Source organism: Talpa occidentalis, unplaced genomic scaffold (assembly GCF_014898055.3).
Source record: "Talpa occidentalis isolate TD23 unplaced genomic scaffold, MPIMG_talOcc4v2.1 talOcc4.9, whole genome shotgun sequence".
In the NCBI taxonomy this organism is placed as follows: Eukaryota; Metazoa; Chordata; class Mammalia; order Eulipotyphla; family Talpidae; genus Talpa; species Talpa occidentalis.
In genome coordinates, this window is record NW_023605305.1 from 35,874,889 (window position 1) to 35,900,844 (window position 25,956).

At 33.9% G+C, this 25,956-nt stretch overlaps 1 protein-coding gene and 1 pseudogene across 6 annotated transcripts in view; both read right to left on the minus strand.

The window, feature by feature from the left end:
- Nucleotides 1-25,956, minus strand: part of RANBP17 (RAN binding protein 17) — a 333,695-nt gene that overhangs the window by 229,195 nt on the left and 78,544 nt on the right. For all 6 annotated transcript variants that reach the window (XM_054691111.1, XM_054691110.1, XM_054691109.1 and 3 more), the window contains exons 13-14: nucleotides 14,241-14,346; nucleotides 9,946-10,081 (exon numbers count right to left, since the gene is read on the minus strand). In XM_054691111.1, coding sequence (XP_054547086.1) covers nucleotides 9,946-10,081; nucleotides 14,241-14,346 — 242 coding nt within the window. The remainder of the gene's footprint in view (nucleotides 1-9,945; nucleotides 10,082-14,240; nucleotides 14,347-25,956) is intronic.
- Nucleotides 16,568-17,193, minus strand: LOC119235522 (60S ribosomal protein L12-like; annotated as a pseudogene).

Consider the following 25,956-nt stretch of genomic DNA (forward strand, 5'->3'; position numbering starts at 1 on the left):
AAATATGAATATTCAATTTGCCATGTTTACCAGGGTGCTTATGACTTATTTTGTAGATTATTAAAAAATTTCAAATATAGAAAAAGGAATATAATAATAAACAACCATTTAAGTGCACCATGCAGACTAAGAAATAAAACATTACAGATAAAGCTGAAGTCTCTTGTGCCTTTTCCCCAAATCTTATGCTTCTGTTCAACCAGATAATCATTATCCTGAATTTAGTATTTGCCAATCACATGAATAATCTTTACATTTTTACTTTATATAGAATTCATGGACATATATTCTCAATATATTTGACAGTGGGAGGGTCTTATAAAAATATAACTTTGTCATACAATAATGTGGAGGCTTTGTTTATATTTATCCAAAAGTGAATGCAGTTTAGATCATTTGTTTATATTACTGTAATAGACTCCTACTGGATGACTAAACAACAATTTACCTATCCATCCTCCTGATAAGTTTCCTTTGTTTCACAATTACACATCCGGATTCTATGAATAAGTTTTTATAAAAAAAATTTCTTGAGGTATAACAGTGCATATATCATAAATGAGCTCAGCACATTCTTGCATATGCACAGACTCGTATAACTCCCATGCAGATAAAAATATTTCCAGCTGTCCAGAATGCTCCCTTGTTTTCTTCCCCAGTCAATATAGCTAGTCTCACTCCTAAAAGGTAACCACCATTCTGAATTCTGTCACCATAAATTAGGTTTCACTGCCATTAAATTGTTAAATACAACCACAAAGTATATACACTTTTTATCATTTTTTACTCATCATCACTAAATTGATTATCATAAATTCATATAAATTCATCCCAATTTCTGCATAGAGCATAAAGTTTTCTTTTTATTGTTGTATATTACATAACATAACTACACATTAATTTATGTCTCCATTTGATTGTTGATGGACATAGATTGTTTCCAGTTCTTGGATACTGTAAATGAAGCTATTATGAACATATATGTACCCCTCATTTGGTGACTATATAAACTCACTTCCTAGTAAATACCTGACTGGGCACTGCTGAGTAACAGGGTAGGCTATATTTAGCTTTAGTAGATATTACAAAATTGTTTCCAAAATGGTTACATCAACTGGCACTTCCATCAGCAATGTATAATAGTTTCATGTATTCCATACAATCAAAGTTTGGTTTAATGTCCTTTTCATTTTTAGCCATTTGGGGAGGTATGTAAGACTTATTGGTACTTTGATGGTGGGCATGGTATGAAAACACACATTTGAAGAGGTATGAATTTATATTCCTAAAACATATACTGTCTGTAAACTTTGTTAACCCAACTGAAAATAAAATTTTACAAGCGTGTTTTGTAGCTAGCATGTTGGACAGTTTTGTCTTCTTTTGAAATGTAGTCTAACAATCTCTGCTTATAAGATGGATTGTGTAATATACTCTAAATTTATTGTTATTATTGACATGTCTGCCAATTTACATTTTTGTTTTGTTTTGTTTCTTTACAGCAGTTACTTGTTTGTGTGTGTGTAGAAGTGGGATGTAGGTCACAGGTGTGGGGCGGGGTGAGAGGATTCACCAGAGTTAGAGAAAGGAGCAGAACAGGCTGATTTATTGAAATACATTGCTAAGGGGTACTAAGGGGAACAACGGGTAAGACAGGAGAGGTCTGCTGTGCCATCTTGGGGTTAGCTCGTTAGGGATCGGACAAACTCAGGCCATAGAGGTAGTCTAGCACTGAGACTTAACCCTTAGGCTACCAGGGAGGCCCACATTTTGTTTCTTTTTGTCTTAAGTCTTTTTTTCTTCCCCTAGCCTTCTTCCACTCATTTTATTATATGTGAATATTTTCCAAAGTAACATTTAAATAATTTTTAATTTTTTTTTCACTGTATATTTTTAGCTACTTTCTTAGTGGTTATCCCAGGGCTCACCATATATAACTTTTCAGAATCTATTTCAGATTTATATAACCCTAATTCAACTGGGGTAAAGAAATGTTATGCATGTGGCATGGATGTGGAGAAAAAGGAACTCTCTTACAGTGCTAATGGGAATACAAACTGGTCCAACGACTATGGAAAGCTGTGTGGAGGTTCATCAAATTAAAAATGGAGCTAACATATGACCCAGCAATTCCACTCCTAGGAATCTATCCAAAGAACACAAAAACATTAATTCGAAAGGAAACCTGCACTCCTGTGTTTACTGTAGCACTATCTACAATAGGTAAGATATGGAAACAACCTAAATGCTCAAAAATAAATGGCTGGATCAAGAAGATGTGGCATAAGTACACAGTGGAATACTATTCAGCAATCAAAAAAGATAAACTCATGCCATTTGCAGCAACATAGATAGAGCTGGAAGGGATTATGCTCAGTGAAACAAGTCAGAAAGAAAAAGTATAATACCAGATGGGATCACTTATAGGAGGAATATAGGGTAACCAAATAAGGGATCAGGGGAAAAAAGAGAGAGAGAAAACTAGCAGGAAACTATAAATAGGAGATGGTTGGTGGGGAGGTGTCGGGGGAGGAGGAGGGAAAGGGATTAAAAGGAAGAGCACCAGAGACTGTAGTGATGGTTCACAGGTGACTGGGTGGTGGGAATTCTATGGGGACTATACCTGAGAGGAGAAATCAAACATTGTACAAAAATGAACAATGATGTAATATATATATATATATATATATATATATATATATATAGGGGAAAAATAAAAAATATATTATCATCTCATTTACAAAAAAAGAAATGTTATGCCTATATAGTTTTATTACTTTTTCTCCCTCTTTCTAATACTACTATTTGAGTTATAACATTTTACACCTATATATTACCACCCCACAAATAAATTATTATTACTCTAAGTAACTGTGTGGCTTTTAAAGAAGTTGGGAGGAAAAAAAGAAAGCAAGAATAAAGTGTTTGTTATTTAACATTCTTATTTATTTACTATTTCTGATTAACTGCAGAGTTAACATCTTGAGTCATTTTCCTGGTTCAAATCTTTGCTCCCACTCACCTTCTTTGCACTATTATTGGTAAATATATTACATATTACACCTTTATCTGTTACATGCCATCATTAAAGAATGGCTAAAATATATAATTAAAACTAATTATTAAAACTAAAATGTATAATTAAAACTAATACTATTGCTGTTAAAATCACTTACGAGTACTGTATTTTATAATTGGTTAATTACTCTCACTGATTCTCTTTTTTTTTCACACAGATTCATGTGAATTCATCAGAGATCACTTGCTTTCAGTCTGCAATACTTTCTTTAGTACTTCTTACAAAGTAACTCTATTAGTATTGAATTCTCCCCATATCTGTCTATCTGAAAATGTTTTTAAGTCTTGTTTCTTTCTGAAAGATAGTTTCGTGGTAATGGAATTTTTTTTTTTTTTAAGATTTATTTATTTGTGCATACAATAGCTGGGGTACAGGCCAGAGATGCGGGGGGTGAGAGGATTCACCAGAGACAGAGGGGGAGCAAAACAGGCAGATCTACTGAAATACACTGCTGAGGGGAGCAGTGGGCGAGAGGTTTGCTGCGCCATTTGGGTTGCTTCCTGGCCAGCCAGGGATTGGATTACTACATAGTGGGGTGCTTAACCCCTTGCACCACCAGCGAGGCCCCCTGTAATGGGATTCTTGATTACCACAGTTTCTTTGACTCTGTTGCCCAACTGTTTCCTGGACTCCAGTTTCTAAAGAGAAGGTAACTATTACTCTTATAGGAGTCCCTCTGTATGTATGAGCAGTTTCTCTCCTGCTTTTTTTCTCTGTCTTTGTCATTCTGCACTTTTACTATTATGACTTTTTATTGTGGATCTCTTATGTTACATTTCTTTGATGTGTCTTTTCATCACACATGGTACATTTTAAGCCTTTATTACTTTAAATATTTTTTTCTGTTCCTTTCTAGATCTCTGTTCTAATACTCCCCCCACCAGGTACTTTATAATTTGTTGGTGTATGTAAGAGTGATTCAAGGTTCTCAGAAGCTCTTCTCCCAGTTCTCTGAATACCATAATCTCTATCCATCTGCTATATAGTCCGCATGCTTGTGTCCCCCTAAACATATTCATATTAGAACTCTAGCCCCCAGTGGGATGGAATCAGGAGGTGGTCTATGGGAAGAGTATTAGGGCTAGATGAGGTCATGAGGGTGGGAATCTCATGATAGGGTCAATACTCATAAAAACAGAAAAAGAATACTGCTCTCTTCTTTAGATGTGCACCAAGGAAGGTAATGAGAAGACATAATCAGATAGAGAGTCCTCATTAAGAACCTAACATTTTGGATCCCTTATCTGGGATTTCTAGCCCCCACCAAGTGTGAGAAACAGAAATTTTCTCGTATAAGCCACCCAGTCAATGGTATTTAGTACAGTAGCCCAATATAAGTCATGATCAATCTCAAGTACACTAATTATTCTCACAGTTTAAGTACACTGGGAGTCTCTCTGCTAAACTTTTCATGCCAGTTATTCTATTTTCAACTACAGAATTTCTGCTTTTTAAAAATAATTTCTATGTCTTCATTTATGTTCTCTGTTTGACGACACATTATAATCATACCTTACTTTGCTTTGCTAAGTGATCTTGACAATATTGTTGTCTAATTGACAAAGCATGACATATACTTGTCCATTTATTTGGCCTCATTTAATTTCTTTTCACATTGCTTTGGAGTTTTCTGTGTACAGGTCTTTTGTATCTTTCATGAGATTTATTCCTACACATTTTATGGGGTTTTAATATTATTGTATATGATATTTTTAAAATTCAATTTTACAGTTGTTTATATGCCAAAAATATACTTTAATATGTCCTGTACATATGTGAATGCCTTTAAATTGTACTGCTAGAATTTGTATTCTTTGGTCCAAGACTATACACATTTGCAACTTTCCTAGATATTACTATACTGTTTTCCAAAGAGACTTTACTAGTTTGGATTGCATGATCAGGGGATAGATTTGTTAACTTCCATTTTCTAACAAATACTTTTGTCAGACATTTTATTGTCTCCATCTAATAGGTATGAAATGTATTTCACTATAATTTTCATCTCCCTGAATTCATGAAAAGATGGTTATTTTTTCATGTTCATTGATGTATGTGATTTCCACTTCTGTGAATTGTTCTTTCCTACTACATTGTTTCCTTATTGATTCATATCAGTTATTTATATGACTGAATACTGACTCATTTTATATTACATGTATTGTAAATATCTTACCTGTCTAAAGCTTGTCTTTCACTTCATTTATCATGTCTTTTGATCCACAGAAGTTTTTACTTTTAATATGGATAGAACTTATTAATCTTTCAGTTTAAAGTCTGGCCTTTTAATGTTAAAAAAATTCTTCTCTGTCCCTAAATTATAATCTCCTGTCTTTCATACTAACAGTCCTCTTACAGGGATTTGATTTTTGTATCCTATGAAGTAATAATACAAATTTTCACAGAGATATACAAAATGTCCCAGCAGCATTTAACAGTCTTTATTTTCCTTATTTATATACTGTTTTAATGCATAAGTAGTAAATTTTTATTTTTTTCTTTACCTACCCAACTCCCTCTTTAAAAACTTACTAGGGAAATGAAGCATCTTATTTGCCTTTGCATTCCTGGTCTTGTTATATGGTAGTTTCTTATTAATATTTATTGTATAATGAATAGGAACAGGCAAGAGGAAAAGAGCAGCACTAAACATCATGACACAGAGTAGAATATAGTTTCAAAAGAAAAGGCTGCAAAGGTAGACAATAAGAAGAATTTCATTTTGTAAATAATGGGAAATTAGTATGAATTTTAGCAGAGAAATGATACAGCAAGAAATGACTTTCTTGAAGACTGGCAAAGTTTAAAGTCTGAAAAAAGCAAGTATTATGACAATACACAGTAACACATACCTACTCTTCTAGAGGAGGGAAACACTGTTCTAACACTTAGGGAGTCAACTAGCAATATCTTGGAAAGCTAAAGATGCATACATTCCACAGTTGAGCAATTCCACTTCTAGTATTTGCCTTCAAGAAACTCATATACATTCATGAGGAGATCCACAATAAAATGTTTATCACATTATTTTAAAAATTAGAAACAACCCTAAAATTTCTAAAAATTAGAAATTAAAAAATTAATTTTAAAAATTAATTTCTAAAAATTAGAAACAAATTATATCAACAGAAAAAATGAATACATAAAGGCAATGGTAATGTACTGTAACTCCATTCAATCAATAAAATAACCAGAACTATAAATATTACTGTGGCTAATCTCAACAATGTAGATCAAAAAGGGCAAGTTTCTATATAATTTTATGTAATGTTAGTAATACCATGTTTTATTTCTAAACACATAGAAAAGAATAAAATCATTCATGAAAATAACACTAACGTTGGACAGTGATTACTTTTGGACAAGACGTGGAAGAAACAGAATCAGAGCAACAAAACGTTGTTAATGTTTAATTTAAAAAATATACAGATCCAAAACAAAGCTTTCATATTTGACAAAAGTGAAAGATGGGTTTATGAGAGTTAATATCATTGTTCTCTCTGGTTTTCTAATGAAGAAAAGATTACTCTGGTGGCACTGTGGAAAATGGAATGGCATGTAGAGAAAGCTCAATGAAAACAAAAAGGGGAGTCAAAATACTTTTGAAATCCAGTGAGAAATGACAAGCAGTAACAATGAAGATAAAAGGGGAAGAAGGAGTTTGAGAAAGGAGAACTAAGTGATGTCTGAAAATAAAATCTCTCAAGGTAGGTGACAGATCACAAATAAGAACAAGAACAAAGTGGAGATTCTGAATTCAAACCAATTGTTCCTAAAAATGGGAAAGTAGATGGCAAGTGCCTTGGAAGACAGATTTCCTGTTATAGAATCTATTGAGTTTGAAGGGCCCATTCATTATCCCACTGAATGACCCAACAGGAGGCAAAACAGAAAATTAGTAAGCAGCACAGATTTTGGTATAAGGTGTCCTATGTTCACATGCAGTTTTAACCATGTGAATATATTAATTAACAATTCCAAGCCTTTGTATCGGTAAAAAGAACTATTTTCAAATAGTTTTGTGTGATATTAGATGCCTATTCCACGCTGAGCAAAGTCTCCAGCACTAACTATTCAATAAAAACCTAAAACTGATAATATGACTTTTCTTTCTCATTTACAAGACATACTTCCATTACTTAGACCACTCAGGACTCTTCAAAGATTCCACCTTGGGTCCTGAAACATTTATTTCTATGAATTATATTATTTTGCATACATAGACTTGTAAAATTTTCAAGATGCTCTACAGTATATCTTATTTAAAACTGATGAATAGCTTTATTTAAGTCAATTTCCAACTCAAGCATGTTATTACCTAAGTATTATATATGAGACAGATGAAATTCTTAAGAAATTCTACTAAACATATACATTTAACCATTGTCTCAAAGAAAGCATGCCAATAGTATGTCAGGCACCTACAGGTGATAACAATAAAAAGATAGAAACAGTCCTAACAACTTACAGACTATATATGTAATAAAGAATTACTACGCAGCGTAGTAAGTGTTAAAATGGGACATACAGTGCTTAGAAAACAGAGAAAAGGAACTCTCCTAACTTACAAGAAGAGCATTCTAAAGGACAGAGGGTTTGATGTGAAAGATAAATAGGAGTTACAATAGTAAGGCTAAGAGATGTCTGCTGGCTTATTCCAACATATAAGTATGATTAAGGCACATTTTAGGAAATAAAGTTTTCAAATACAACTCAAAAGAAATAGTATTCTAGGTAGTAGGAATATTCTATTCAAAGGCCCAGAATTGAGAATACTGACTATTAAAGAGCTGAAAACAGTTTAGTACATATAAAATATGGAATACTGAAGCATGAAATGTCTAAAACACAGAAAAGAGACTGGAAAAAATTTTGTTAGTTATATAATTATGTGATTTGATTAAATAAGATAGTGTTTAAGAGCACTGAGCATAGTTTTTGGTACAAAATAAGTACACAATAAACATTATATGTTTACTATTAAGTAGCTCTTTCCCCTTTTTTGCTACAATTTGAAATGCAAGAATTCACTTACCAAAAAAATATTTTCCATCTAGTCCCTTAAGTTGGTAACCAGAAAATTAAAGAGAACATGAAAGTGTCTTAGAGACGCTGTTCTTTTATTTGTAAAATGGGAACAATAATATCAATATTGTAGATTATAAAGGACAAGAGAAAATGTAAAGAGTTCCTAGAAAAGTGCCAGCATACACATTACGGACCCCCAGAATAGCTCCCACTAAGGCAAACAAGCCAAAGATAAAGAAAGGTATGAAACTTCTGCTTCATTCTGAGATTATGCAATAAGAGTGCCTTAGAAATAAAACCACTTTAAGCCTAAAGTCTCCTTGAAAATAGGGTTAGATGCATACACCAAAATGCTAAAGTTATAAAAAGAATATTGATTTTTTCTCTAATATGAAAACTTTCAAAAAAAAACCTGATCTTTTATAACTTACTACTTTAAAAATTACCTTAAATTGAAACATATATGTAGATTAAAATATTTATACCTATTATATAAATAGGTCTCAAACAAAAATTTTCAAAAAATAACTTCCCAAATCCATTGCCCTAAAAGAACTAGTCTTATTTCATACATTTTTTCTAAGTACTTTAATACAATAATTTGAAGGTTTCTCTACTCCACATTATATTGTTCTGCTTTAAGACTCAAATCAAATGGATATTGGATTAATTTTTCCAACGTATTTACTTTTGCAAAAGCAAAACAACAAACTCTTTGAAAAATTTTATAGACAGTTTACCATAATTTGATTTATACTCAACCTTCAAGTATCACACTCTGCATAAATTTCATACAATGCAATTTTTGTCTGATTCTAATTATTTGTCATACTGTCAACTTAAACAGTTATTTCTAGATATTCCTTTTCTCTAACGTTATCATTCAATGACAGCTAAATTCCAAGTAAAATTTAGTGATATAAATCTTACAAAGAATAAAATATCACAGTATATTTGACAACAAAAGCATCACGTTATATGTCATTTTCTTAAAAAGCAAAGAAAATTTTACCTGAAATAAAGGATAACCTGAACAGAATCACAGAATCAAACAAATATTTTTTATACTACTACACAACTATTATTGTTCAAAAACCATAATAAAGGTTAAATTAAATTTCCCAGGAGAAAAAAGCTCCATTAAATATAAAAAACTTGTTTTAGAATTTTCAAATAGGAATTTTTTTAACATCATTAAACATCCAAAGAAGATAGGATTATACTTAGGACTGGAAAGAGTAACTGTTCTCCGAGAGGCAGCAGGAGCAGAAGAGGGTGGGAAGAAGTGGGGGAGGGGCAGGAAGAGGAGGAGGGAGAATCGGGGAGGGACACTGGTAGAGAGAGGAAGTGGAGGGAAGAGGAAGATCAGGAAGAAAGAGGAGGAAGAACAAGGAGGAGGAAAAGGAAGAGGAAATGGGATCGAGAAGGAAAAGAAGATGAAGAAAAATAGCTCAAAGATTTTACACTGTGTCACAAGTTTCACTAAAAATGTCAGAATTCACATAAATGCCCTCAATAATGTGAGGGCAGTTGCCTTTATCTGATGTTTATGCCCTAAAATACAGTACAGTATTTTAGGCAAAATCTATTAGAGTATTTCATATAATCTTAGTTGTTTAATGACTAGCTTTGTGAAAAGTATTCACTAACTCTCCCAGTAACTGACAAACCTAGGCATAAAAGCAAATTAATTTTACACTGCGCCAATGTCAATCAATTTAAATAGATCAATTAAATTTATATAGAAAGTCCAAATATAATATTCAGCTTAAAGCTGTTAATATGTGGACATAATTCTTCATCTTCAACAATACTTTAAGTCTCTAGTAAGAACCTACCTTTGAGGTTCTTTGCAGTTGATCGCCAACATATGTTTTACGAAACTGATCCAAGAACCACAGAATTGCAAGTTCTATCTTCTCATTAGAACACTGAGGCAATCCAGTATCCATTAAAGATATAAGCTGAAAGACTCTTTTCATGAAGGAAAAACGAAAGCTTCAGTAAAAATTCTTAAGAGAAAGAACATTAAAACATTTATTATCAAAGTAATGTAATATGTAATCACTGTAAAAGGTGGGAAAATACAAAAGATTACAAAGAAAATATCTTTTTCAATTATCTGAAATCCTGCTGCTAAGAGATACTATCTAACACCTTTCAGTCTTTTATCCCAAGACATAACACACATATATATGCATACAAACATAATTACATACTTATTAAAAAATCTACATAAATATACAGATGATATATATAATATATAGATAAAAATCTATAATTGTTAAGTATAGTATATACAGCTATATCTATGTATATATAAATTTCCAGTAAAAGAGTAACACTGAATGAGTAGCTTTATATTTTACTTTCACTTAACTTTAGATTTTTATATAATTAAATATTTTGGGGTTAAATGATTCAAAATACAAAAAAAGTCAAGAGGATACCTACCAAGTTATAGTACTTTCTTAATAAGAAAATTTTTACATGAAATAAATTATAAGATGCTCTTAAAACCAAACATTTCTAATCTAAGAGTGCAAGTATTATAACAAAATTATAAATGAACTGAAGGTTAAGTTAAATTACTTAAGAGCAAAAAGTTTAATTCAGGATAATGAAAAGCTTAAACCAGAACTTTCAAAAGAGAAATCCTTCCATTATCTATTTTCATTAAGATTTTCTAATAAATGGCCACCACGTGCCTGGTGTTAACAATATCAGGACATTAGTATAATTATTTTAAGAGCTAGAAGTAGAGGTTGTTGAGGAAGAAGCACCTTCTCCTTTTCCTAAAAATATACAAAAACAACTATGCCCAGCCCTGACCAATCCACTTGCTTTCACGTAGATACATGAGAACATATACACACAACACTGTTAAATGTTTGTGTTTCTCCTGAGATTTTACACATTTCCCCTCTCAACTCTTTTAAATACACAGACTATACTATCTTAATAGTTTCAAACCTATGTTCTCCTGTTTCATAATACCATAAAGGTCTTTTTTCATTCTCTTTGCAACTGTTTAACATTCCACTATATTAAGTTATCATAATATTTTTAAACATTCCCCAAGCACTAAGGTTGTTTATAAATTTTTTGCTATTACACAAAAGTCTTCTCTCAACAATCTAGCACATGTCATTTCACACATTTAAAGTGACAAATATATATTTCTAAAAGTCAAATCTACAAGCTTAAAATCTGTAGAATTAAGGTTACAAGATGGGGAGCGGAAGGGAAGAAAGCACAGCATTGAGGCGGCCCAATGGACTATGGTGGAGGACTATGGGCACCTTGATGGTGGGTGTAGTGTGGCGACATACTTCTGAAGAGGTGAGATCCTGTACCTCTGAATCACATACAGTGTTGTAAACCAAAGCTAACTCACTAAATTTTTTTTATTTAAATTATAAACTTTAAAAAATTTTATAGCAATTACCAAATTTGCCCTCCATAGAAATTGAAACATTTTATTCTCCTATCGTCTATGAGAATATCTGTATTTACACACAGACAAAATAACCTTTGATATATTAAAATTCAGAATTTACTGAATTCTGAAAAAATAGCCTATCAATATATTTTTATTTTGTATTTCTGTTGTGCATGTGAGGTTAAAATTTTCCTTATTTTGAAGACTTAATGTATGTTCTTTACTGTGACCTGTTTTTCACATTCTTTGTCAACTTTTTCTATTGTCTTTTTATTGCTATCTTTACAAATTTCTTTGCTTATTATTGAGTTGTAAATATTTTTGGTTTTCATTTATCTTGATTTTGATTATGGCACTTTTAGAATGTCATGCAGAAGATATTGTTGGTTTTCTATTCAGAAAATGTAACCATTTTCTTAATTGATTTTACATAACAACAAGGCTTTATTTTGAGATATTTTTGTGTTTTATTCTTTACTTCTACGGTACATTTGAACTCACCTGAATACATCCTATGAGAAATTGACCCTATTTTTTCCTAGATAACTACTTCAATGTTTCCATATCATTTCCTTTTTGTATACTTTATATTTTACTCATTATTTTGCATTACCCCTTATTATATAAACTAAGCTCATTTATATATTCAGATTATGTACTGAACATTTTATTCTGTTACACTGATCTGTCTCACCAAATACATCCTGAATAAATATACTATGACTTCTTCACCTGGTTTAACTAGCCCATTTCTCCCTTGCCATCTGGTAAAGGCACATTTGTTCTTAATAGCCTAAGAGTTTGCTCTTATTACTTCATTTATTTGTTTTGTTTCCTTATAAATTAAGCATGAGTGTTATCATACATTTTCTCTGTCTCATTAATTTCACAAAGCATAATAACTCTAATTCCATCCATGTTGTTGCAAATGGCAAGATTTCATCTTTACAGTTGTACAGTATTTCATTGATCAAGTTTTTTATATTAGTAAATAATTTTCCAAAATATTATTTATTTTATTTTATTTAACCTCTTTGCAACCTTTTTTTACATCATTGTTCATTCTTAAACAATATTTGCTTCCCCCCACCCCCTCAGGTGTAGTCCCCACAGAGCTTCCTTCACCAATGCATCCCTGCACCATCACCTCAGTGCCCTGTGCTCCTCCCTCCTTCCCTCTGATCCCTCCTCTTCCTCCCCTGCAGGATGTCTCTGATTTATAATTGTCCATTTCTGCTTTATTGTGTTTTGTACTGTTTTTTTTTTTTTTTACACTGATGTCTTATTTGGTTCCCTTATATTCCTGCTATAAGTGAAATCATATGATATTTTCCTTTTTCCTTCTGGCTTATTTCACTGAGCATAATTCCTACTAGTTCCATCCATGTTGCTGCGAATGGCATGAGTTTATCTTTTTTGATTGCTGAGTAATATTCCATTGTTTACATGTACATTCTTGATCCAGTCATCTATTTTGGGCATTTGGGTTGTTTTCAGGTTTTACCTATTGTAAATAGTGCTGCAATAAACATACGGGTGCGGGTGTTCTTTTGAATCAATGTTTTTGTGTCCTTTGGGTAGATCCCTAGGAGTGGAATTGCAGGGTCATATGGTTGCTCCATTTTTAGTAGACTGAGGAATCTCCAGTCAGCTTTCCATAGTAGTTGGACCAGTTTGCACTCCCACCAACAATGTGGGAGAGTTCCTTTTTCACCACATCCTCGCCAACATTTGTTGTTGCTTGTTTTTTTTTTTTGATATGTGCCATTCTTACTGGTGTAAGGTGGTATCTCAATGTGGTTTTGATTTGCATTTCCCTGATTAAAGGGGATGTTGAACATTTTTCATATGCCTATTGTCCATTTGCATTTCCTCTTTGGAGAAATGTCTTTTAAGTTCTTCTGCCTGTTTCTTGACTGGATTGTTTATTTTGTTTTTGTTAAGCCGTGTGAGTTCTTATTGTAGTAAATTTTTCTTTTAAAATAGTTGAAAAAAAATATATGTAGCATACATACACAATCAAGCTTTAAGTAGAAAGGACCCAAAAGCTTTTACTAAAACAACAGCAGTAGTTATCTCCAAATTAATATATGACTTTCCATTTGAATTCTTTATGTGTTCAACAAAATATGCATTATTTAACTATTAAGATGTTATTAAAAATAAAATATGTGAAAAGCTAACTCACTCACATTATTCATAGATAGGAATTTTCCTCAATAGAGAACAGAACGATGAGGCGAGTAATTCACTGCATCTTATTAAGGTTATGGCCATGAAGTGAATAATCGAGTCAACAATCATAACATTTGTATTGGGTAACTAGTCATTGCTTTTTTAATAGATGCATGTCATCCCTATTTTCCCACCATCCCAATACATACCTATATCGTATGCTTTATCAAGTCCTAAGAAACAAAAAGCAACCTAAATCTTCATCAGTTAAAAAATGTCTAAAATATAAATTTATGTAAATATATTTAAAATAAACTATACTGTACATCATTTATTCAAGGTTTGACTTACACAAATCACTTAACCTCCACATCTTGATTTTCTCATCAGTAAAAAGAAAAATAAAATCCTTCCTAAAAGGTCAAGTCCAAAAGGTTTTAGCTCATAATAATAGCTCAATAACTAAATTTCTTAATTATTTCATAATTTTTTGTAAATTGTTAGGTCATTTCTTACCGACAGGATAATTCTCCATCCATAGCATCATGTTCATCAGTGCTGGTATAGGTTAATCTTCCTCCAACAACTGTTCCAACTAAGTACACCAGCCACGCAAGACGTCCTAATGTATAAAAAGAAGGTAAACATTTAGCAAGAATTGATAGAGCCAAGATTTTTTTTTTCAGAAAATTCCAAAATTAGCAAAATGGCTTATTCTTCCAAACAAGTGATCAACTATTACAGTTTCATAGAGCAATTCACAGAGTAATACATAGGCAGTGTTACAGTGAAAATGACAGATTCTAGAGCCAGATAAAACTATGTTTGACTCCCATGTCTACCACTTTGCTATATGATCCTGGATAAGTTAATTAATTTTTAACCTTAAGAGTTTTGACCTACAAAATGATAAAATAATACCTACCAATGAAGACATGATTAAAATTAAATTTAATAAAAAGTCACCAAATATAATGTCTGGACCGGGGCTCTTATTAAGTACTAGTATGATCTAGCAGACAGCATTTTTCTGACAGGTTAATGTTCAGGGTAGCACTAGTCTGATCAATTCTAATATTGTTTTTATTGGAACATAATAGATGGCAAAAAAATTATTCCCTTTGTATATTTAAGGATAGTTTTTGAAAACCAATTTGGTTGTTTGACAACCAAATTAAACAAATTAACTTCATGGACAACAGCAGAAAAGGATTAAACAACTTTTCAACAATAGTACAAACAGCAACATCTCATTTTCACAAATGTTACTTTGGGGCACCAAAAATAGAGTAATTTAGAAATGGTGGTGTTTATGGAATGATTTTTAAGGAATATTATTTTTACATATCTAGTCATTGATCCATGTAACAGATTAAGAGTTTTGAGATTTCTATGACTAAATATCAATTACATTGCTAAGAAGAAATTTTGTGCTTTTCTTGAAAACTGACTTTTCAAGATCAGCATGTTATTTCATAAAGTTTGTTGTATCAGAAAATCTTTACAAGTGAACTAAAGTGTTTTTTACAAGGTATTAAATTGAATAGTCATGTAAGAATGCTTGTTAAGAGGCTTAGGTAGGGTAAGTAAATGTAGAGAGAGAACGCATGCTTCCCATATTTCTGTGAATACCAGCAGTCATCACTTGACTAAAACTAATCAACAGCTCCCTCAAACTTTTGGAGGAGACTCAAGCCTACTGAGGAAACAAACTTTCTGTATATTAGAGACATAACCTGGCAAGTATCCACATTTTTTGATCAATCAGATGACAACAATGAACAACTCAGAATTGACCTATTATTTTGCCTTTTACATCAGCAATGTGAAAGAGTAAAAAGAAGAAGGAACAGCAATTTGAGCAAGTATTTGTAAAAGGGGCTCAGTTTTAAGACATGTATAATTTTAGTAAAAAAGTTAACAAAAAAAGCTCATGTAGGAAATAGAGCTTTAAGAAAATTGACGTATGTACTTCAAAAGTGTTTCATGATCAATATAAAAGACTATTAAAAATAATGCTCTGCCTGATGATCCTGTTTCCATCCTGGGCCTTCTCAAGTGGTAACTGCTTTCTCTTCCAAACCTCTTATATCTCGGGTCTTGAATATGAAGTAGCTCTGGAAGTATACTTCCAAAAAATTCTCCCCTTTTCATATTACTCTCTCATCACTCAGCTTTACATCTTTATCTCTTGGGGGGTTTTTGGTATCATTTTTATTGAGGTAATAATGATTTACAAGACTGCACATAACTTGGGGATATAGGTTAATGTATCTCCAGATATATGTTATAATACCATTTATAATGGTATAAATGGTAACATTTATTAATAAATGATTTTTTGGAAAACTAGACCACTATCTCACACCATACATAAATGGTACCATTATAACCTTCCACCATATTCCATTGGCTCCCCTTCCTCTTTTACTCCATTCATACCACCTTCCCTCTGTATAGCTTGAGTTCTACAGTCAGATTTTTAAGAGTTTGTTTTGGTTTGGCTTTGTCTACTTTTATTTCTCTATATCCCACAAGTAAAATCATTGAGACTTTGTCTTCCCACTTCTGATTTAATTTTTCATAGCATAACCCAATTCCATCCACGTTGTAACAATGCAAGATTTCATTCTTTTTAATAATTGAGTAGTATTCCATTGTGTATACATACCACATATTTTTAATCCAATGAACTGTCACTGGGCCCTTAGGTTGTTTCCATAACTTGATTGTAAAAAAAATGGTGCAATGAACAAAGGAATGCATATATCATTTTAAATTAGTGTTGCTGCATCTTTCAGGCAGATAACTAGGAGTGGAATTGCTAATCAAGAGTTAGATTTATTTTTTTTTTTCCCATTGTCAAATGATCCTTTATTGTGATTTTCCTTAACTGGCAGGGCACTCCACTGCGCCGCTGTTGATGTCATCAATGATGTCGTGAGGGTGGCGGTCATCAACGTTGCAGCCCACAGACTGGGCAGTAACGAGGATCTCTTTAATGGTGCCAGAGAGTTCTCTAGCTAAAGATCGGTGCCGCATCTGCCGAGCTATGCTGACAATCTCTTCGAACGTGATATTCCCACTGTGCTTAATGTTCTTCCGCTTCTTCCGGTCCCTCGGTGGTTCCTTGAGAGCTTTGATGAGGGCAGAGGCTAAATTGAGGTACCACCTCAATCTGGGCCTGTCTGTTGTGAATGGTGAATTTCACTGTTATCCTCAGCCTCTTCCAATCACCAGTTGCCTTGGCAATGTCATCACCAACTTTTTTTTGGAGACAGACCCAGGGGTCCAATCTTGGGGGCCAGGGCAGACGTGGCACCGACTTCCCCACCGATGCACTGCAGGTATACGACTTTGACTTCGTTGGGATCGAACTTAGGCGGCATGGTGGAGGCGGCTGGTGTGGGATGAACCCGGATTCGGGACGACCGAAGAAAGCTGCACCTTGGCCTCCTCCGAGCCGAAAGCCGAAAGCCAGAGTTAGATTTATTTTTTTAAATTTTGAGATGTCTCCATACTGTTTTTCATAGGTACTTGACAGTCTACATTCCCACCAACAGTGTAATACTGTTCCTTTTTCATCACATCCTCAACATTTGTTATTTCTAGACTTTTTGATATGAGTCATTCTCCAAGGTCTGAGATGGTATCTCATTGTGGCTTTCATTTGCATTTCCTTCATGATCAGTGATCAGGATTTTTTTTTATGTGTTCCTTGGCCATCCATATCTTCTTTGGAAAAGTGTCTATTTTGCTAAATTCTGCCATATTTTTAATTGGGTTATTCATTTTCTCTTTGTGGAGCTATGAGCACTCACAACTCTTGTATATTAGATCCCTTTGGACAGATGATGTGCAAATATTTCCTCTTACTAAGTAGGGTACTTTTGGTTTTGATGATAGATTATTTTCATTGTGTGGAAACTTTTCAGTTTGATATAGTCCAATTGTTTATTTTTACATTAGTTTCCCTTGCCATGGAGTCAAGTACCAAAAGACATCACTGAAGCCAATGTCACAGTGTTTTACCTATGTTTTCTTTTATATATTTTCTGTTTTCAGTCGCAGACTGAAAGACTGTTTCAATTGAGTCTTTAGTCTATTTTGAGTTCTTTATTATGTATGGTGTGAGACAGTGGTCTAGTTTTCAAAAAATCATTTATTAAAGACACTTTCTTCATTCTATACTCTTGGCTCCTTTGTCACGAATTAACTGTCCACGTAAGGATGGATTTACTTCTGGACCCTCAGTTCTGTTCAATGGGATAGTGTGTTCATTTTCATTCCCAAACCATACTACTTGATTACTGTAGTGCTGTAGTATAATTTGAAGTCCAGTAGTGTAATACCTCCATTCTTCCTCTTTTTTGTAAGAATTACTTTGGCTATTCCACATCATTTGTGGCTACATGAGGATTTTATTAAAGCTTCCTCTATTTCTTTAAAGAATTCCACTGAACCTGATAGGGGCTACACTGAATCTGTATATAATTTTTGGTAAGACAGCCATTTTGACAATGTTAATTCTTCCAATCCAATCCATGGGCAAGGAAAACTTTTCCATTTCTTACTGTATTCTATTTTTAAATGTCTTATACTTTTTATTTTACAGGTCTTTCTTTCACCTCCTTTGCTAAGTTTATTCCTAGGTAAATTTTTTTTTAAATGTAACTTTAAATGGGATTTTCTTTTCTTTCTCTTCTAGTTTGCTGTTTGTATATAGGAATGCAAAAGATTTTTGCTGTAGCCTAACACTTTGCTATACTGATTTACTAGTTCTAACAGTTTTTTTTAAAAAATACAGTTTTGTGGACTTTAGCAGAATTTGAAGGTTTTCTATGTAAATTATATAATCTGCAATGAGTTACACTTCTTTCCCAATTTGGATTCTTTTAATATTGTGCTCTTGCCTAAATACTCCAGCTAGAACTTCCAATATTATGTTGAATTGAGTGGTCAAAGTAGACATCTTGTCTTGAGAAGGATGAGAAAAAGCTTTCAGTTTCTCACCATTATGTATGATGCTAGTTGTGGGTTTCTTATAGATGGCCTTTAGTATATTGGGTATTCTCCCTTTATCCCGTTTTTCCAGAGTTGTTTTTTTTTTTTTTTAATTTTTTTAGTGTTCAGAGTGACCCTTTTTTTTTTTTTTTTTTTTTGTGAGACCCTCGCTGGCGGCCGGGGAATGAACTGGTGCTGCAGAGGCTGTGGGCAGCCTCTCAGCCCAGCGCTCAACTTTTTTTTTTAAAAACACAAAATAGATGTTGAATCTTATCAAATACTTTCTCTGCATCCATTGCTAAGATATGATTTTTATCTTCTGTTTATGTGGTGAATTACATTATTGCTAGATTTGCACATATTGAATCATCCTTGCATCTTTGAAATAAATCCCACTTGGTCACAATGTATGATTCTTTTAATGTATTAGTGAATTCCATTTACGAAGGTTTTGTTGAGGACTTTTGCTTCTGAGTTCATCAGGGCTACTAGTTGATAGTTTTCTCTTTTGTGGTCTTGTCTTCTTTTAGTACCAGGGTAATGTGAGTCACACAGGATATGTTTGGAAGTCTCCCCTTCTCAATTATTTTGAAGTTTAAGAATAGATATTTGTCTTTGAAAGTGAAACTTTATGGTGTGAAACTATATGGTGAGGAATTTTGTTTTGGGGGAGATTTTTGATTACTGTTTAATTTCATTGCTTGTTCAGTTTTACATCTATGTCTTCCAACTATACTACCAAATACCCTTAATTGTTGCAATGATCTACTCTCTTTCAAGGTTATTTCTCCTTATTTTTTGAAGGTGCAGCTACTGGCTCATTGTTATTCTTTCAACAATATTCTATCATAATCAACAGTGACTATAATATGTACAAAAACAAATCTTACAACTCCAATAATCTACTGGGAACCTCTATATCCATGAAACTACTTCCTTTTTAAAAATCAGTGAAATATAATTCATGTATCACACAATTCACCCACTTATAAAAGTCAATATTAAAAGAGGCTTGTGCAAACCACTATTACAATATAAATTGAGACTATTATCCCTCCTACAAGAGAGCCTTCTGAACCCAGAACCCCGCAATCCTAAAAAACCACTAATATACATTAGAATTTTCCCATTCTGGACATTACATATCAATGAAATCATACAATATGAATATGTGGTCATTGTGGCTATATATTTTTCACTTAGCATGATGCATTCGAGGGTCATATATGTTGTAGCTTGATCTGGTGTGTCATACATTTTCATGGACAAATAAAATTCCATTGTTTGGACAGAGCACATTTTTTTTATCCATTCATCAGATGATGGATATTGGAGTTATTTCTACCTCTTAACTTTAGAACTAATGCTACCATGACCATCGGCATACAGCATTCTCAGGTATTCCTGGAAGTGGAATCGCTGGGTCATATGATACCAGTATTTCAGCATTTTGAGGAACTGCCAAAAATCACATTCCAAAGCATCTGTATCATCTTCCATTCTCACCAGGAATATATGAAGGTTCAATTTCTCCAAATCCTTGCCAACACCTGTTATTATTTGTCTTTCTTATTTTATCCATTCTACTGGGTATGAAGTGGAATCTTGTAATTTTAACATGTCTTTTTCCTAATGACTAATGACACTGGGCATCATTTCATGAGCTTACGGGCATTTGTATGCCTTATTTGGACAAATTAATACTCAACTCTTTTACCCATTTTTAACCTGAGTTATTAATCTTTTTTGAGTTGTAAGAGTATACATTCTAGATACAAGATTCTCTCAGATATGTAACTGACAAATATTTTCACTCATTCTGGAGGTTATGATTTCACTTTCTTTATGGTCCAGTTGTGCTCTGAAGCACTGGAATTTTTAATTCTGATACAAATTTTAATTTTTCTTTTGTCACTTGAGCTTTCAGGGTTTCATCTAATAAAACCAATGTCCAACCCAAAGTCAGGTAGATTTACTCTTACTTTTTTTCTGAGAATTTCATGGTTTTAAATCAACGATTAGGTCTATGATTCATTTTGCCTTAATTTTTGTGTATGACTGATTGGGATCCAACTTCATTTTTTTCTACATATGGATACCCACTTGCTCCAGCACTAACTGTTTAAAAGACTATTTTCTAAACCAATTTTTTTCATTTACATGTTTATATAATGTTTACATGTTTATATAATTTTAGGAGTACAACTTTACTCCTCAACATGTACACATACTTCACTCACTCACTTTCCAGCAAGGCTGCAGTGTGAATACTCTCCCCAACTCCCTCCTGGTAATCACTGTATTTTTTACAGAGCCTAAGAGTTATCTTTGTTGTACTTTGCCAGTTTGCTTGCTGTGGTCATTTATATTCCACAAATGAGTAAAACCACCTGTTACCTGTTTTTCACTTTCTGACCTATTTTATTTAGTATAATTACCTCAGTATCCATCCATTTTGTCCCCAAAGGCACTATTTCATCTTCAAAGGTTTATTCTGTCATCATTATTTTGCCACCCATGTCAAAAATTAATCTGATGATAAATTGGTACCTGTACTCTACCTGTACTCTCAATCTCTCAATTCTATTTAACTGCTCTAATGTCCAGCTTTAAACAAATACCATGCTCTCTTCAATACTGTTGTTTTGTAATAAGTTTTGAAATCAGTAGTTTGAGTCTTTCAATTTTGTTCCTTTTCAAAATTATTTGGCTATTTTGTTTCACCTGGATTTCCATATGAATTAGCCTGTCAATTTGTGCAAAGAAGTCAGCTAGTATTTTGACAAATTGTATTGAATCTGTAGATCAATTTGAATAGTACTGCTATATTAGCAATATTAACTCTTCTGATCTATGACCATGGACGTCCTTCTACTTGATCTATGACCATGGACGTCCTTCTACTCATGCAGATCTTTACTTTCTTTCAACATTGAATTATAGTGTCAATGTACAAGTCTTATACTTTCCTTCATATAGTACGTGTCACCAAGTGGAGACTTTCTTAACTATTTGTGAATTGGGGCCGGTTTATGACTGCTTTTACCAGCAGAATATGTAGCAGTTAACATTATGTCAACTCTTGTCTTGGCTTACCCTTAAGAGAACAGACAGTTTCCTCCTGTCTCTTAAGGAATGCTCACTCTGGGGAATCTGTTCATCAGGTAAGAACACCATGCACCCTGAGGCCATTATTTAAAAGGTATATTCATCAAACATTCCAACACAAACACCACAGTTGTGAATAAAGAATCATTCAGGTGACTCCACCCCTGCCATCTAATTACAATGTCTGAAAGACCCCAGAAGAGAACCATCCAGCTGAGACTTACCCATCTCAGAGAATAGTGAGTGACAATAAAATAACAACTTGGTTAGTCACTGAGTTTTGGCAAGAGATAATTTGCCAAACATTTCATATCCCTGCTTCATTGTTGTTTTTTTTTTTTTAGTATTTAACCAGTTCTAACATCAAACACATTTTAGTTTTCGATCTTGTTTTGTTTCCTATCTAAGCCAAAAGAATGTAAATAGCTATATATTTTGTTTGGTTGTCTGGTGCATCTTTAGAGCCTGGCAATTAACAAACAATTAATAGACATGGGTTACTGAATTAAGAAATCATTACAAAGAAAATACAAAAGAAAAACTATCAATATAGTAAACAATAAGATGAAGCATCACCATTGAAATGAATCTCACAATAATTACACTATTGCTTAAATAAAATAAAAGCAACTTTTTCTCAAAGCATACCTAATACAAGATATGACAAAGTCTATCCTGATTCCCAATTACATGGAGATTCTGTTATTTTTGAATTCATCTAACTGGTAAGATTAATTTGTAACCCCAAAATCAAAACTCAATTAGTTATGGCCATGTATAGAGAAGCAAAAAATTCAAGTTGCCCAATGGACACATTCTAATCTTAGGTAAGACAAGGGGACATTCTTGTTTTTGTGTTTCAGCTCTACTACTGTAAACAACTAAGTATTCCTTTCATGGTCTTTATGATGGCACATTATTATGCACATTTGTATCTCATATTAATAATTTTACTATTTAAAAGCCAACAACCCAATTAGAAAATGGGCAGAAAAGCTAAAAAGACACTTCTCCAAGGAAGAAACACAAATGGCCAACAGGCATAGGAAAACATGTTCAACATCACTTATTATTAGGGAAATGCATATCAAAATCACAATGAAGCACCACTTCACACCTGTGAGAATGGCCCATATTAAAAAACCCAGAAACAACAAATGCTGGCAAAGATGTGGTAAAAAACAAACCCTCTTACACTGCTGGTGGGAATGTAAACTGTTCCGGCCACTATGGAAAGCTGTGTGGAAGTCCCTCAAAACACTAAAAATGGATCTAGCATATGACACAGCAATTCCACTCCTAAGAATCTACCCAAAGGACACAAATACACTGACTTGAAAGGAAACCTGAACTTTTATGTTTACTGCAGTGCTATTTACAATAACCAAGATATAGAAACAACTCAAGTGTCCCAGAATAGATGAATGGATCAAGAAGATACAGTATATATATACAGTGGAATACTACTCAGCAATCAAATAAGATAAACTCAAGCCATATGTAGCAACATGGATGGAGCTGGAAGGGATTATACTTAGCAAAATAAGTCAAAAGTTAAAAGATAAATATCAGATATTTTTATTTACATGAGTAATATAGAAAAACTCAATAAAGGGTCAGGAAAAAGACAAAACTTGCAAGCTGACCATAAATCAGAGGCATACAGCAGGGGAGGGAGAGATGTCAAATGGGGGGAAGGAGGAACACAAGGAACTGTAGAGATGGGTCACGGGCATTATGGTGGTAGGAGAACAATAGGGACTACACCTGAGGGGAGAAATCAAATACTGTCCAAAAATTAACAACAATGTAAGAAAATAAATAAGTAAAATAAATAAAAATCATAAAAAGACAAAAACATAATTTTATTGTTTAAGATAGTTTCTAAGTGTCATGCTGAGTATTGCTAAGTGAAAAAGAGCTTGCTTTATGCCCTATGGGGAAAATAAAAGAGTTAGACAAATTTTGTCCAGATATGAGTTGTAGTTGGTTCTAAGTTCAATGTTAGTAAATTAATAATACATATTTTAAAATGGGTCTTTAAACAGAAACACACATAAAACAAGGGTATGTATTTCTATCATTTAATGAAAATGTGACCTGAGGTATACAGGAACCTATTTCTGCTTTTCTTCTAGGAACAATGGCTCAATATTCATAACAACTTTATGGGATATAAATTGTGAATGAGAATCTGCTTTTTAGAATCTTACAGAGGTTATTATTAATAGACTATGTTCTGTTCCAATTATGTGTGGGGCATAGACATTTTGTATAATGGATTCAATCTGAAACATTATGACCATAATTTTTGGTAAATTTAGTGTAATAATTTATCCTACAAGTCACTATTTTTTTTTTTTTTGTGGGACCCTCGCTGGAGGCCGGGGAATGAACCGGCACCGCAGAGGCTGCGGGCAGCCTCGCAGCTCAGCGCTCAACCGCTGCGCCACCAGGGAAGGCCCCGAATCACTATTTTTAAAATGCCTATAGCAAATAATTTCTCTAAATTAAAAGTATTAAGTATAAATAACAACCTTCTTTATATGTTTTATCAATTTAAATTTACAGATGCTGGTATTTCTTAAAGCAAACTTTATTACCAAAAATAATAGCAAACATTTATATAATATGTACCATGTACTAGGCTCTGTTCTATTTTTTTAAGATTTATTTATTTTATACAAGAACTGGGGTAGGCCAGATGTGTGGGAGGGTGAGAGTGTTCACCAGATACATAGCGGGAACAAAAGAGACTCATGAAATACATGCTGAGGGGAGCAGCGGGCAAGACAGGAGAGGTCTGCTGCGCTATTTGAGACCCTCACTGGCCGGGATCAAACCGGCATTGCAGAGGCTGTGGACAGCTTCACAGTGCTGCCATCAACCGCCTGTGCCACCAGGGAGGCCCATGTTCTAAATATTGTATCAATTACACATATCTATGTTCACATCATGCCACAAATCCCTACTTAAAAACACAGAGCTGGGCCTCCCTAGTGATGCAAGGAGTTAAAAGGCAAATTTTGAAGCTATTGGCAGCTACTGCAGAGCGAGTTCGATCCCCTGCCAGGGAGCTACCCACATGGTACAGCAGACCTCTCCTGACTCACCCGCTGCTCCCCTCAGCAGTGTATTTCAGTAGATCTGACTGTTCTGCTCCCACTCTGTCTCTGGTGAAACTTCTCACGGCCCCCCCAACCTCAGGCTTGTACCCCGGTTCATATATGCATAAATAAAGAAATCTTTAAAAACAAAAAAACAACAAAAAAACCCCACAGAGCTATAATTCAAATATAGGCAAAGGATATTCAAGAATCCATTCACCTACCATTGAGATACATACTTCTTCCTATCAAGACTAACTAAAGAAATACTCAAACAACAAGGTTGTCAGTTAGCTTGACAGACTTTGATGATCCAGCAGTAGCTTATAATCTCTTGTTTATTTCACATATCTTCATTTCTAATCCTGAATTATTCTGTTTCCCAAGCCTAGATAATAGATGAGATTGCATATGCCTTTGAGATTATTTCTAGGGAGTTTCATATGTCTTTTGATGCTCAAACAATGCACTATATAAACCAACAAGTGAAAGAAGTATTTGTTAGACATATTAATTTAAAACAAGCAAATTTAATTTTGGGGTTTATTATTCATGAGACCACAGAAATATTTCCCTACTAACTCTTGATCAAACAAGTCTACTTAAAAACAAACTAAAAATTTGGCGGCACTCTCCGACCGGCAGAGAGGAGGAAACAACAAACCAAAACGGCCCACAAGAACAAACGAGGCAGCAAGCGGGACTGTGAGCGGAAAGGAACTATTGCAGCCACCACACCCCGTGAACGGGAGCTGAGGCGAACCCTGCAGGATCCGCCGCGGCGGTGAGCGAACTGCTCCGGGCGCCATTAGAGAAGAGCAAAGACCCCGGGAGACACGCACACAGCCCGGGCTGCCGGTAAGCTGGCGCGGAAACGCGGAGTGCTCGGCGCTTGAAAAGCAAGTGCAGACCTGGATCGCGGCTGCCCAGGTCCCCGCGCCTGCGACCTAGGCTTGCGGGGAGACGACCTAGGCTTGCGGGGAGACGCGCGGAGGTCCTCACTGAGGTGAAGG